Source organism: Camelus dromedarius, chromosome 6 (genome assembly GCF_036321535.1).
Source record: "Camelus dromedarius isolate mCamDro1 chromosome 6, mCamDro1.pat, whole genome shotgun sequence".
Lineage (NCBI taxonomy): Eukaryota > Metazoa > Chordata > Mammalia > Artiodactyla > Camelidae > Camelus > Camelus dromedarius.
Window position 1 is genome coordinate 50,337,304 of NC_087441.1, and position 15,459 is coordinate 50,352,762.

Genomic DNA, 15,459 nt, shown 5'->3' on the forward strand with positions numbered 1-15,459 from the left:
TAAAATTTATGGGCCATGGTCTACTGTTATAAAGAATAACTGTTAGAAGATTATTGGACCTTAAACACATAAAGATTCATCTCCCTTATAAACATTATCCCTTCTTTTGAAAAAGAGACTGGAAACTATTCCTCTAACACACTATTTTTTCACTATTTAATTAAAAGCATTTCTAAGTTTTTGTCTTTTAAGATATTTTTTTCTAAAATAATTGAGACTAGCCTAATTGCATTTTCTAAGTGATTAGATATTTTGATAATAAAGTACAAGTAGGAAAATTAAAAAAAAAACTCTCCAAAATATATTTGGCAAAATGAGAAGGCCTAGGGATTAGAATACAGATGCAGTATAAGAATAAATTAACACACACATTGATTCAGTCAGGCAGTCATGCCTTCATTATGAGCTCCCACTGTGCACCAGACACTGAACTAGGTCCAGGGTCTTTTAGGAATGACAAAATCTAGTTCTTGCCTGGAAAGCACTTGCAATCTATTGAGAAAGAGGTGTGAAAACACGCAAAAGTGCCAGACTTAAATTTCAACGTGGGGTTGTACCTAAAGTGTATAAATGAAGTACACACATGTAAACTGTCTGGAGGACTCAGAGTAACTCTAATACACAAGAAAGGTTACTTACATCCTGAAAATGACAGCACAAGTAGGAATATGTCATACATTCCAACAGGGGTAAGTGGTTCAGACAGCGGGAACATCCCGTGCTGAAATGAGGAGGCACATCAGCCCTGTTGATTCATCTCTGGTGAGATGGCAAGATGGGTGGCTCGGAAGAGCAGGGAGCAGGCAAATATGAGGCTGGACAAGTAGCAGGAGCCAGATCATAGAAGACCTGGCAGGTGTGGCCAATGAGCTAAAATTTCATCTAGCAAATGAAAAGGAGTCATGAGTTTGTTTTAGTAAAAACAGTATAGAAGAGAAATACAAGGAGTGGGACTTCAGTGAGAAGACTATGGCAACAGCCAGTGGAAAGACCATTGGGTCCTTAAGGCATAGCTCTGGGGTGAAAAAAGAATGTAGTTAAGGAATATACTGATACCGTAGATTTGACAATGTTCGATGACTGTTGAATGTGAAGAAAGGAGAAAGGAAATGGAAAGAGAGGTCAGCATCTAAGAGTTTAAATTTCCCAAACCAGTAATCTCCTTTTAGTAATTTGAATGAAATAAACAACCAACAGTCATTATTAACTTGTGTTGCATATTAATAAAATACATTTTTATTAATTAATAAAAACCACCACGCATATTCATTGATATTGTGCTACCAGATGGATTACAGGTACATTATATTTAGATGCCTGGCATAATGGAAACATGGGAAAGGAGTCCCGGGATACAGTTAAGCTTAGAATGTACCTTGAGGTGTTTGTACTTGATTTCATTCTCTTGACTTAAAATTGCTGCAAACTCAGTAAATCAATAATAAATATATCCATTGCCAAACTGATGGATTTGAAAAAGTGAGTTCCCACACTATAGTAACTGTGCTTGGGGAAGGTAGACGTCTGGTCAGAAGACAGGGAGAAATGTCATCCAATCATGCAGTAAAGGACAGTGATAAATGCGCCCTGACAGGGGGCTTCCACATTCCCAGAAGCATGGAAATAAGTGAATAATTAATAAAGTATGCATAGTAGAGAAAAGGTTTTATAATAAGGGGTCAGGTCTAGGGAGCGGTCTAGAGCACTAACCGTATGGCAGTGTGTGGGCAGGGGGGAATGTTTGAGAAAAGTATACCATCAGTTAAAGAAAACCCAAAACGTTATATGTGAAAGAAGAAGGTTCCTTTCTTCCCTCTGTCTTGATTAGATCAGGACTGGATGTACTATGCGGTTTGGTTCCCTGGTTGGGTTTATACCAAACGAAGATAAAATTTTTACTGAGCTACTAACATTGCTATCTTTAATATGATGCTTCCAGATCACAGAAGAAACTACAACTATGGGAGAAATGGTCTTGTCTTCAATAGCCATTTAGCTGCAAGACACTTAGCCCAGTGGTCAATTAAGGTGCTAATTCAACCAGAAAAATTCTTATGACTCCAATTCGTTGTATCTTTTTATAGCTCAAACATAAAAGAATGTGAGAGTCTAAGCACTGTGCCCTTACATAGTGACAAATGACTGTGATGCTGATAATAATAGGTCTTGCTCCAAGCACTAGGGACTTTGCTGATAATCCCATTTCTTAATGGGACCACAGTGAGGAAAAAGAACAAGGGATATATAAACACCGAGATCTCATGAATTGGCTAAAGGGAATGTTGCCAACTCCACACTGCCAGGCTATAATTCTTTTCCTTTCGAACTAGAATCCTCTTAATTTCCTTACTCCATTCATGGTGGAAATAGCTTATTAATTTCTTTTCCTAAACATTTAAAAACTGGGAAAAATGCTTACAATATAATCCTAAATGGAAAACAAAAAGAATACTTATATAAGGCATAAATATACCAACTTTTTTTTACAGATCTAATATTATTTTTTATAATAATCCTGAACTACCTTATAATTAATATCATATAATAAAATATTTTACATATAATCATTTATATCATTACATAATTTTATGTAATAAAAAGATTCTAAAAGATATTATCAATTTTCCAAAATGGAAATTGTAAAAAAAGTTATCATTTTAAAAGAAATAATTATTTTAATTACAAACTTTATGTCTACTTTCAAAATATTTTGTGTTTCATGCTCTGCTTATAAATACAATAAATAGCTGGTACACATTTTTAGGTAAGAAATATTCAAAAAGTGCTCATACAAGGAAATTTATCCTATCCTCATCATACAATTTACTTTTAAATTGCTCATTTAAAAAATGTTTTCATGTTAAGTTTTCTGGTGAAATTTTTATATTGTATAGTAACTCAAATAAAAATAGATAAATGAAGGGGTAATTAACTCTTACACATGAAAGGTTTCATTTTTTTCTTAAGATGCCACTTGAAAAGCATTTCATGACTATGACAAAGAGAAGAATGTCGGCATTAAAAATTCTTCTGAAGATTTCAAAATCTCTGGTCTATATATAATGCCCAGAATTTTCAATAAATAGGCTAACCATTTTTCTCATCAGTGTATTTTTATTCTAGCATTCATCCACTACCACTAAATCACCTACCAGCTCAGAAGAAGGGCAGAGTTGAAGCATGAACTCATGGCTAGAAAGAAAGAACCCAAACCTGCATTTCTCCCCATACCCTGTCTTTTTGATCTGTCTTCTGAAGGTTAATTCTCTCCAAGAGTCCCTGCCTTCCTGGATAAGAAATCAATATACCTTCCTTGGTATTTATCTTTCAAGAGTCTACTTAACATTACCAGAAGCTTCAGGGGATGACATGTAAAGTCATACAGGAATCATACAGAAATACAGAGAGTACCCAAGTAAGGCTGGATTATTTTTGTGATTCTGATATACAGAAGGGCACATATCAGTGGAGGTCTTAGGGTATGAAAGTGCTAAGAGCATCATGCCTATTGATTTACTTTTCCTAAAACCATTCAATAATAGTTTTGAATAACAAATGATAAGCTATCCATCGAAATTAAGGAAGAATAAAGACAGCTAGAAAACATACATGGAAAAATGTACACATGATTAAAATAATAATTTAAAGGACAGTATACATTTTAATTTTAAAAAATAACACTGCCTTATTGAGTTCCAAAATTCTGATTCACCATCTTCAAACTGGGAATAAAGTATAACATTTGCAATTTATTCTCAATTATATGTTATTTTTTAATCTGGAAGTACCTCAGAGGAAAAATATCTTCATTTTAATGTACTTACATATTTTCCTTCCAGTTGTGAACAAAAATACTGCAATGTGAATGAAAATACTGCAACCATATCAGTAAACAAAGAATGCTGAAACCAAGTCATCAGCGGCTGCCGCCACCCCCCAGTGGGGACGGGCCTGCAGCCCAGCCTCTGCAGCCACTCACAATGGTGCACTCTGAGCGGACTCAGAATAACAAAGGACAGGATACTGGCCCTAGATAGCTAGGTGCTTGTCAAAGGAATGAATTCAGTGAGCCCAAATGTTTGCTTCCTCCCATACATAGAAAAGCACTAAATTCTTTAACTTAAGATGACTGGTTTTCTTTAGATAACAAGCAATCTTTTATTGTTTCAACTACCTGGTCTTTGTTGTAAAGCTCCTATATATCCTAGCTCCTCCCCTACCTCTTTGGAGCAGTCCCTCAGAGCCATCTGAGGGGCTGTCATCCCGGGTCGAGTCCTCCCGCCAAATAAAACATAACTCTTAACTTTTAGGCCGTGCATTTATTTCAGTCGACACAGTAAAGTTTCTCAAATAGATCTTAAGATAAAACTAAACTATTAGAACTTGTCTCTCATCTCTTCTTATGCAAAGGAAAAAAAATCCTCCTCATATTATTTCTTTAAAAAAGTAATGAGGATATAAGACATTTTAAAATTCTAGTGTATAATTTCTCTAAAAAAAAATAAAGGCCATTTGTTTCCCTCTCCATTAGAAGATTGGTGCCTAGACAGTAACTGATTTCTTCAATCACTATGAAGACACTCAATTTGTATTATTAAATCTTTTAAGGAAAAAAAAACCCCACAAAATTTCCTTCTATTTTGCTTCAACATAGCTAGCAAAACATATGTTGCTAAAAACATACTTCGAAGCCCCATGGAAGCAATTAATGGAAAATTACAATTATAATAGTAAAAGCTTTTAAACATATCAGGGTAAAGGATTTTATGCTTATAAAGTTTCCATTTAGAATGACACTTGTTAAAAGCAAGTAGTTATGACCTAGGAAATGTAAATATTGCAGAAGTGCTGAGCTATTTCCTAAATTGTAACAGTAACCTGGTCTGTAGAAAATAGATTTAATGAGAATACATCAGGCAGTTATAATTTGATTAAATAGTATAGTATATAGTATATAGGACCTACTTGGTCCTATAAGGTAGCCAGTAGCTACATTTGGCTATTGAGCACTTCAAATGTGACTTAGTCTGAATTAATATGTATGGTGTCAAATACACACCAACTTTCAAAGACTTAATAGAAAAAAGAACATAAAATATCTCAGTCATAATTTTTATACTGATTGCCTGTTTAAATAATAGCATTTTTGATACAATGGGGTAAATAAAATAAATTAATAACATTGAAATTTACCTTTTCGTGTACTTTTTTTTAACATAGCTATTAATTTTAAATTATATATGTGCATTGCATTAGATTTTCATTGGCAGCACTGGTATAAACAACTAAAGTTACATAAGAATGTAACCTTCTTTTACAATTCATGCATTAATCCAGTCTCTAGATTTAAACTAAGACTTGAAAACAAATGTGATTATTGGTTAACCTTGAGCCTTACACAGAGTAAGTAAGCTCAAGAGAGATTCTTATGTGATGTTAAGTCATTTATATGACATCAGGCATCAGAAACCAACATGATGAAGAGGAATCATATATTGGTAGTTAAGATCAGAAGGATAATTTTCAGGTTAATGTCTTTTCAGTCTCTAATTTACCCTATATATGGCACTAATCAATTTTTTAAAAATCCTTACATTAAATATTCTAGCTGTAGTTGTAACACCTTTTGAGATACATGGATAAAAGTATATATTTGCAATATAAAATTGATTTAGAAAATTGCTAACAGAATTATTTGCAATAATAGCTCTGATATTATGTCTTTAACATTAAACAACTAAACCGAAGTTGGATCCAGAGGATTTAATAACGTACGTAATATTACATAGAAACACGCAAACTGATCTTTAAGTGGGAATTCATACCGTCATAAATCCATCCAGCAAACCTGAATCGGGTTTCGGAGGTGCCTGCAGCCGTTCCATCGACCACTTTTCAATGATGGAGGAGACTTGTGTGTTTTCTGTATTTAATATTCTGAACCCTGTCATGTTAACGCCACTGTATCGGTAAGGCTCAACATCAAGAGCAAAGAGGTCCTAAAAGACAAATTTCTTTGTGTTATTATGAACAGAGAATATTCACAATAAAGTATAAGTGAAATAGTAGTGTGTTCTTGCTTCCCTTAGGATCGTCAACACCACCATGTCTCAAGTGATGTTAAACATCACAAATCATCAAGATTTAAATAGACTACCCTCATGTTTTGCCAATGCAAATATATATATATATATGTGTGTGTGTATATATATATATATTACATAAACATGCATGTATCTATATTATTCCAATTCTACCAATGGGACAACAGGCTTTTCTATAACCTACCTTTAAGGTTTGCATAAGCTTTCTTCCACATGTTAAGGATAGCTTGCCCTTAAATTTTATGTATTACTGTTTTACATTTAACTGACTATAGGTGTTTTTCTATGTCCTGCTTCTTTGATTAGTTATTGTCTTTTTTTGTTTGTTTGTTTGTTTTGCTTGGTCTTTTTTTTTTTTTTTTTTTGAGATAGATCATGAAATATGGCTTCTAACTAATGAAAATTATATAAAAGCTGAGGAAGAAAGTTAACAAGACTGGCCTTACTGATTACAGAACACTTGCAGTTCTTTTGTCTTACACCCTATCCAGCAACTTCACCATAAGGACCCCTTTAGATTTTGGCTGCCCTTTCCACTCTGTATAGAGCGAATACTCTGGCTTTGCCCCTTTCGTTTTCCTAGGAGATAGGAGGCCAAAGCTGTCAGGGAATCAGAGGTCTATGAGAACATGCAACATGTGGGACTTCTGCCTTCTTTCATGCTGGCATTAGCTAATCCCCAGACCTTAAAGGTAACATTGAGAACCAGGGCAGGACCAATACCACTGGTCCTGGGCACAGCCTGCCTTGGACTCACAGAGCTGCAAAGAGACAAAAGAGGACTAAAGTTAAGCGGAGGGCTGCTGATGCTGGCCTATGCTCTGCTCTGTGCTGTGAGGAATATAAGGGACTTATAGGTTTTTTACTTTTCAACATTTGCAATCTAGCCAAGGAAAGTAATAGATACATACATATTTCTCTCCTTGGCTAGATTTTATATATATATAAATTTTTATACATATATATATGTAAATGTACAATGGTAAGTGAATAATGTATTGCAATATATGCTAAGGGACAAAAGAGTAGAAGCAGTAAGTGCGAGGAGTCAGAAATAAGACAGATGATCTTCGATTTTTATAGTTAGGAACAACTTCATAGAGCAGATGGGGTCGGAGCTGCCATTAAAGAATGGTCAGGCTTTTTCTTGATAGGCAAAAGGAGGCCAAAATGTCAGTAGAAACACAAAAAACAGAAAATATAAAACTTATTCAGGAGACTTTTCTAGATCAGCTTGGTTATAAAAAAGAATTCATGAAAGAGAATAACAGCTCAAGAAAACAGGAAAGTTAGGTTAGAATTAAACCAAACAGGCCTTCAATTACAGGCCAATGAATTCTATAGATGCTAAACTAGATTTTTTTTCCATTTTTATCCTTATTAAGAGATACTCTTGATTTCCCTAAAATCTTATGATTATGGAAGAACTGAGTTGCAACAGTATTGAAATATAATTAGCAGAAAAGTGAAGGCTTCAACTCATTCTCCACTAGTCTATTACCAAGTTTCTTAAAGGCTGCAAAAAGTCTCCTGGTGGGAAGTGATTTAGAGACATAGTAGAGTTAACCTTTACTGTATTTACCAGTAAAATACAACCTACTGCATGAAGAATCTCTGTTGGGGCTGAGTTATTTTTACAAAAAGCTATTGTGATCAACTACATTTTAGTAATTTGATCTGGTAACTTCAAGGCTCTTAGAAACAAGATCAATTGGGAACCTTAACAAAATTTAACAAAGAGAGGGCACTGGTGAGACTGGTCATTGTGGGAAAGGAGATGTATCTATGACATTATGGAGGAAAAGTTAGTAGAATTTTGTGGGTGATACAGGAGTCAAAGACAATGGAAGTTTGGAAGGAAGTCAGAAGATGAGTCAATTTAGAGGACAATACCTTAAGGTTTAAGTAACTTGAAATTATCTTAATGCTACAACAATTAGAAATGTTCTGCAATGTAGCAATAGATAACAATTCAGGAATATTAGAGATTGACATTTAGATCTCATATGAACATAGGTAATAACTGAAGCTCCAAAGACATCTGAGTTCTGAAGAAAATAATTGAAGAGGAAAAAAGAAAATAAGACACAGGCCCAGACTTGGAGATACTCTCATATTGGGGGGATGGGCAGGAAAGAATTAGTGACAGAGACAGACAGCTATTTCACTGGAAGAAAAACGAGGATAATGTATTCGTAAAGAAATAGAGTTAAGGATAAGGAGGTTTCACAAAAGGATGAAGTCAGATTTTCATGCATATTAAGGAAAAACTGTGTGGTATGTAAAGACAAGAGATAAAGGTAACATTCAATTTGCTAATTGCAAATTAAATCGTACTTAACATACTCAAAAACAGAATAGAAAATTTAATCTACTGAAGGAGCAGCTTCAATAAACCTGATTTTCCGTAAGTCAACAGAGTTGAGATAACAACATAAGAATTTGTGCTTTTCTAAAACATTGATTTCTCAGCAAACTAATTTTAAAATCCATTATGTTGTGAAAGCCCTCTAAAGTAATATAAAAATAAGACACAATATTTTGAATGGATATATGAAATGATATTATTTCAAAATCATCAGCTTCCTACCAGGAATCATTCATTCTCTGTGATGAAAATTCCTCTTGGGTTTTATCCAAATAAAATAAATTATAACTATAAATGCACCAGTCATTGTATTACTTTTTCCTACTCAAACACCCATTTTTCATCCTGACATTCATTATAATAAAATTTAGAGCATTATATTTATGTTTTAATACATTACTTACCAGGGTGGTAAAGATATAATGGTAATATTCTGTCATCATTCCCATAGCTAAGGCCTACGAAGTAAAAAATAAAAATAAATATAAAATATTAATATTAAAGGTACACATTATATGAAATACATTATGTCAATAAGACAACTGAAATCAAAATAGTAGGATGTAATAAAGAATCTATACTATTCAGATGACATTAAAATTGGGTCAAACTAAACATTTTCTCCATAGTTAAAGAAGATTAGTGGCTACTAAAGGAATTTCTGAACCAATTCTCTTGATACAAAAGCTATTAGTTGAATGCTGCTGTTGTAAAGCTTATGGTTTTACATATTAAAGGAGACATTAAATTTGAAAGAAACCTGAAATTAGTGTATCTTAGTTCATTATATTTGTAATGTCTCCACTACAAATACCTTAATAAGGAACAACATTTTATTTTGTTGAACAGTATTACTCAATTAGGAAAACAGTGCTGCAAAGTACTATGCCAACAGAAATTTTTTTTAAGAGACATTTTAGAGACGTTTTCTTAGTGTTAAGAAAGCAAATGTAAATCATCACTGTACATATAAAAGAATTTTTAAAAATTTCTTAATACTACACCAATTGAAAATTACTATGTTTTATTTCTTTCTTCTACAGTCCTCATCAATTTTAGACTATCAATTTTAAAACAAGGATTTTTGGATTAGAACTTCCAGTCATAAGAAGTGTCAATTTCCTCTTTGAAAATAGAGGATGCTTTTGAAATAGCTGTTTATCAATGAACAGTAGTTGGTAATGATAGTTGAAAAGTGATGCATTTATGAGCTAAATGAAGAGCTCTTAGTAGGGAACAAGCATCCTCAGGTGCATCTAATGCTCTTCCACAAACTACTAACCACACAAATTGGTTTACTAAGTAATCTACATGCCTGTGTATTCCATGCTCATAGGTAGGTATTAACCAATTAGCTAGAATAAAATTTGTATTTCTATATTAGCTGTTCACTTAAGAAAAGATAGATGTTTGTGAAAATTTTTGAGACATATAAAATGTAGTTTTTAAAGGAGAGAAACGTTTGTTAATAAAATGTGGCATCAAAGAATTGAGCAGAGGAAAGGAATTTAGGAAGTGTGATATTATGATTTATAATAAGAAATATATATTTGATCTTCATTCCCCACTTCAGGCAAAAGGTTCCAGAAACCCTTGGAATTTCCTAAACAATAAGAGCAAAGGAGCATCTTCTGTTATAACATTTGGTCTCTTTTCTTTACTTCCTGAAATTGCTCCAGAGCCACAAAGGTGAAATGAGTGTCTTGTTATTCTCAATAAGCCCCTTTCAACCACAACTGAGTTTATGTGAAGTAAGCTGACTTTAGGGGATTCCTTAAAGGTGAAGGGGAAGCTGGTTGTCAGGGAAACAAACCTTGGGATTAGAAGGTTGGAACTTTCAGTCCCACTCCCTGACCCCCTGGGAATGGAGAGGGGCTGGAGATTGAATTCAGTCGCCTACAGCCAGTGATTTAATCAGTCTTGCCTAAGGACTGAAACTTCCATAGAAACCCAAAAGGAGAAGATTTGGAGAGGTTCCAGGCTGGTGAACACACGGAGATATGAGAAGAGTAGCTTTCTCAGAGAGGACATGGAAGCTCCTTGCCCTTTCCCATATCTTGCCCTATGCCTCTCTTCTATTTGCTATTCCTTAGTTATATCCTTTCATCATAAACTGGTAATCTAGGAAGTAAAATGTATCTCTGAGTTCTGTGAGCTGCTCTAGCAAATTAACCAAACCTAAGGAGAGCATTGTGGGAACCTCCAGTCAATAGCTGATGGGTCAAGAGCACAGGTGATAATCTGGATCTGTGACTCGCATCTGAGGTAGGGGGTATGGATGGGAAGACAGTCTTGTAGGACTAAGCCCTTAACCTGTGGAATCTGATGCTATCTCTAGATAGACAGTTGAATTGAGTTGGATCCTAGGACAATTAGTATAAAGTATTACTGATGGTGTGGGGACCCCCTACTCCACACACACACAGCTGAGCTGGATACACAACCCTTAGAAACCAGATAATATTTTCTAAATGAATAAAAATTATATGAGCCAATAACACTGATGAAATTTGCATCTTAAGAAAAATAAGAGAAAATTTCTTTTATTAAATAAAAATTTGCAAGATTATCTTTGTAGAAGGTATTCATTGTTCCTGATAGATATGTATTAAAGGTTTCCCAACTTCAGAACTGCTCAGTGACAGCTCAGCATTATTTTTTATTTTGTCAATATTTTTTATTTTGTCAACTTAATAGGCATAGGAAAAAAGATAACTGAAAGAAATAGTAATTCAGATGTATAACTATAAATAACACATAATGCTTAAGAAGTGTTAGGTACTATTCAAAGTACATTGCACATTTTAATCAATTTAAGCCTCATTAAAAACCCCATGAGATAGGTCCTATTATTATACTTATTTTACAGGTGAAGAAACCAAGACATGCTAAGAATGAATAAATTAGCCAACAAACTGAGACAGTGAGTAAAGATGAACTCCAGGTCTCTAACTCTTGGAATTTGGATATAGAGCATAATCTATGCCTTTTATAAAGTGGCATATTTTATAATCCCAGAGATATAGATCCATTTTAGGATCTATGCATTCTCAAATTTTTGCCTGTTTCTTTCTTGATAATTTGAAAACCTGGGACTCTCAGGCCACTATAGTGTTTTGGAGGTGAGGATAGGAGTGGGTTAAGGAGATGGAGGTGGGAGGCCAGTTTGCTTCTGACATGGGTGTTCTACACCAGCTCCAGGTTTCTTCCTCATCACCTTGAGAGGAAATACATAAGGGAAAACTGAGGGCCCTATGTGCCTTGTCTTGACCTCCCTTCAGCCTGTGATTCTGAAAACCAAAGTCAGTTATAGACTATGGAGTATGATCTAGGTAGAAAAGTTTAGTTATTTTTGATTGTACCCAGACTTTGACCTTAACAAAAGTGAACAACTGGGCTACTCTCTTGAAAGTCTCGCTAATAATTCCCAATGTGATTTTAAAAAAGAACTTGTTCTGGGCCTTCTTTTAATTATAGGATTTATGTCTGGTTACTGCTTTTGAATGAACTCTATACATACTTCAAACCACATTAAAAAGAACAAAATTATCTTCTTATATATAAGTAAGAGTGGCCACAAGAGAAAATTACTTGTGCCATGTTATCCGCCTGGAAAGAAATACCACAGATTATTTTTTTCCAAAATCAAAATATTGTTAGAATTTCTCAACACTTAACTGATACAGTGTTAACAATGCCACATGACAAGTTAACAAAAGCAGTTATGCAGACATATCATTTTCAATCAGTTTATCCTTCAGCTTATATCTGGAAGATACACTGCTGAAAGTTAACAATTGGAGGGGTAGACTTTATACATATTTCTGAAATTTTGATTTTCTTTTACTTCTAGCTGCTATAGCAGTTTATTTGCATTTGCTTTTTACATTTTTCCAGGCTAAAAAATTTGATTTCACACGCTTTAATGCAGACTTTAAAGTTCTTGGTTGCTGTTTTTATCTGTGATAGAATGTCCTTGTGAGATTCTACCACACAGCCATAGAAGATTCTCTCTGACAAATCTGGGTAGAGGTGGAATCTTTTGCTACTGAGGTGTGTATAGCAAAGAGTGCCCTCAATCTGCCTCAGAGGAAATCTAGCCAAGCCCAAGCTCCATTCACTCTTAAAGTTTTCAGGTAGGAAACTTCAAATTTGCTGTTGCTTGATATCTAGTAAGAGCTCAGTTAGTTTAAATAAAAGAAACAAACAAACAAGGCCAACCTGATAAATCCATCCCTTTTTCTAGATACTCCTAATATCTGCTCTTGGATTAAAAGCGCATTTATGCCTGCTCTTCAACTCTTAAGCCATTTGTTCGGAATTCCATCATTAGTCAATACTGAAGAATCTCAGAAAACTTTCATAAATCATAAAATTGAGTCCCATTAAATATGCTAGACTAACTGAGATCCAAATATGGGACAAATGATCTCTGGGACAGGGTAAATTAAAAAAAAATACCACCATATATGTGATCTGCCAGTGTTACAGGATCTAAAAGCATGCATTCTGTGTAATAATGTTCATCTGACTTCATCTTAACTTTTATATTTTCATTTTCCCTTTGTTCTGATTTTTCATCTACTAATCTTGTTAAAATTATATAACTTTTTCTGTTGTATATATTTTAAATACTATTTTAATTGTTTTCATTTTGCAAACATCAGGTTACACATCAGAAAACAAGTACAGAACAATGGATATAACAACTAGAAGACAGTATGGAAATTCTGTTCTTAAAGGTGATGGATATTCTCAACTTTCAGGTAGCAAAATAAGTCAGTTACTCTAGAGACAAGACAATTGATCATTTATATACTTGTTAGAAGCTTAGAGAAAGCCTAACAGATGACAAATAGTACAACACCACTCACTCCAGGCATAAAGGACAGGTATCCTTTCCAACTTTGTGTATCTCAAATGTGATTAAAAATTGTTTTGTATTAAATGAAAAATAAATGCCTACCCTTGATTCTAGTGCTTCCTCTATCACATCATTTTATTCCAAAAAAAAAAAACCCCAAACAACAATCGCCCCCTTACATTCTTTATTACCCAAATATAACACCAGAGCAATTTCCCAAATCCAATTAAATATTTTACTTTAGTGAAGCCAATATTCATCTTGGAAGATTGGACAAACATCTGCTTAACAAACTAACCATGTTATAACAGGCATTTATTGTTGGTAGTTATATTTTGTGGGATATAGTTTGGCATCTGAATCTGCATGACTCTCTAGTAGAGATATTTTATCCTACATTTGAGAGGTTTCAAGACAGTTGGCTAATCTCTAGTCAGCCAATGTATAAAAGAGCTTAAAAAACAAAGTCCAAAGACCTGTGTTCAAATTTAAGCTCTACTACACAGTGAGCACATGGCCTCATACTATATAACCCCTTACATCGGTTCCCTCATATGTAAGATATGAGCTAATAATAATTGTTGCTTTCCAGTGTGCTGTTAGGTTTGAATAGTGCTGACGTAATATTAAGAGGTTTCACTGTTATGAATTGTTTCATTTGACTGATTTAGTATTGTCACTTTAGGTAGGCAGTGTTTTATTCTGGAGTGAAAAGTTCTTAACATCACATCAGTAGGAGGGATACAAATCCCTCCGCTATTTCCTTGCTGTCGGACACTGGTCAAGATACTTAATCTTTCTGAGGCTCAGTTTCTTTGTTTGTTAAGTGGAGACAGTCCCTAATTCATTTGGTTATAGTGATGATTAAAAAAGATCAAATGTGTAAGGCATCTCACAGTACATGCCAGTTAAAGAATTTTTTTTTTCTCTTTTTCCTACTGGTTTATTATAATGATTTAGCTGCTCAGTTGTTGATTTATTCCCTCATTTCAGCACAAAATAGAAATATCTATTGCATTAATCAATATTCACATTAGCAAACAGCACTGAAGCCATTTGAAAGTAACCTCAGAACTTCAAACAATCTGCTTTGAAGATCATCGATATTTTTATTACTTTTAAGACAATTAATTAAAAGCAATTGTCAGACTTTTTATCAGAAAATTACATCGAAGTGACTTCTCTGCCTTTTGTTTAACTGACTGTGTAACACTAACACTTGGATTTAAAAAAACAAAAATCCTACTTCAAATGCAAATTTAATAAAGAAATTAAGAATTTAAGTATTTTAAGATTACCTGCTTCAAAATGCCTGCTGCCATTTCATGGCTACAGTCAAAGATGACATGGAACTCCTTGCCTCTTTTCATTTCTTTTAGTAAGGGTTTTGCATCTTTCGTATCAGCAGGTAGTTGACGGATCTTAAGCCGAAGATTGTATCTTGATGGAGCTTTGATGAGCTCCTGCAAACGAATGAGACCTTTAATGAAAAAGAAAAAAACATAATATTAGAGGAAAGACAGAGTGGGTCACAGAATCACAAAACATACTACAATGCCTGATTTTCTTGACCACATACATATGCATCTCATGATGTGACCGTTGAAATTCCTACTTCAAAACTCCTGATCCTATTATTTTTGTTAAAATTCACTAGTCGAATTCTTAAGGAACTTTTCAAAGTATGAAAGATATACATGACTTTATGTTAATGTAAATAATTTAAATACATAAAAGGATATGGAGGGAAGCAGTCTCCCTCTGTACCCAAATTCTGCTCCCAGTGGCTTGTCCCTGTTAATTGTTTGAAATATTATTCCTCCATATACTTCCCATGCATTTGCACATACATAAATACAGGATGTTTTGTATTTTACATCAACATTTGTTTTGTGACAATGTCTTATAGGTCATTGTAAGTCAATGATAACCTTTCTAGTTTGTCCAATTAATTAAACACTGTGTTTTTTAGTGGATGTAAGTTATGTAATTATTCTCTAGTATTACAAACTTTGCTTGCTTCTTTTTTGTTTTTGTTTACAAGTAATGGTCTAGTAATTTGGAGTATATGTAAGAGTGAAATAACTTTTCTTAGTAAAATAGACTCTAAATAGCAGAAACCA

General features: G+C 33.9%; 1 protein-coding gene across 3 annotated transcripts in view; it reads right to left on the reverse strand.

Annotated features, from left to right (window-relative positions):
* Positions 1 to 15,459, reverse strand: part of GRIK2 (glutamate ionotropic receptor kainate type subunit 2) — a 605,730-nt gene that overhangs the window by 311,882 nt on the left and 278,389 nt on the right. For all 3 annotated transcript variants that reach the window (XM_031456080.2, XM_031456083.2, XM_031456088.2), the window contains 3 exons: positions 14,635 to 14,816; positions 8,877 to 8,930; positions 5,826 to 5,999 (listed from right to left, as the gene is read on the reverse strand). In XM_031456080.2, the coding sequence (XP_031311940.1) occupies positions 5,826 to 5,999; positions 8,877 to 8,930; positions 14,635 to 14,816 (410 nt within the window). The remainder of the gene's footprint in view (positions 1 to 5,825; positions 6,000 to 8,876; positions 8,931 to 14,634; positions 14,817 to 15,459) is intronic.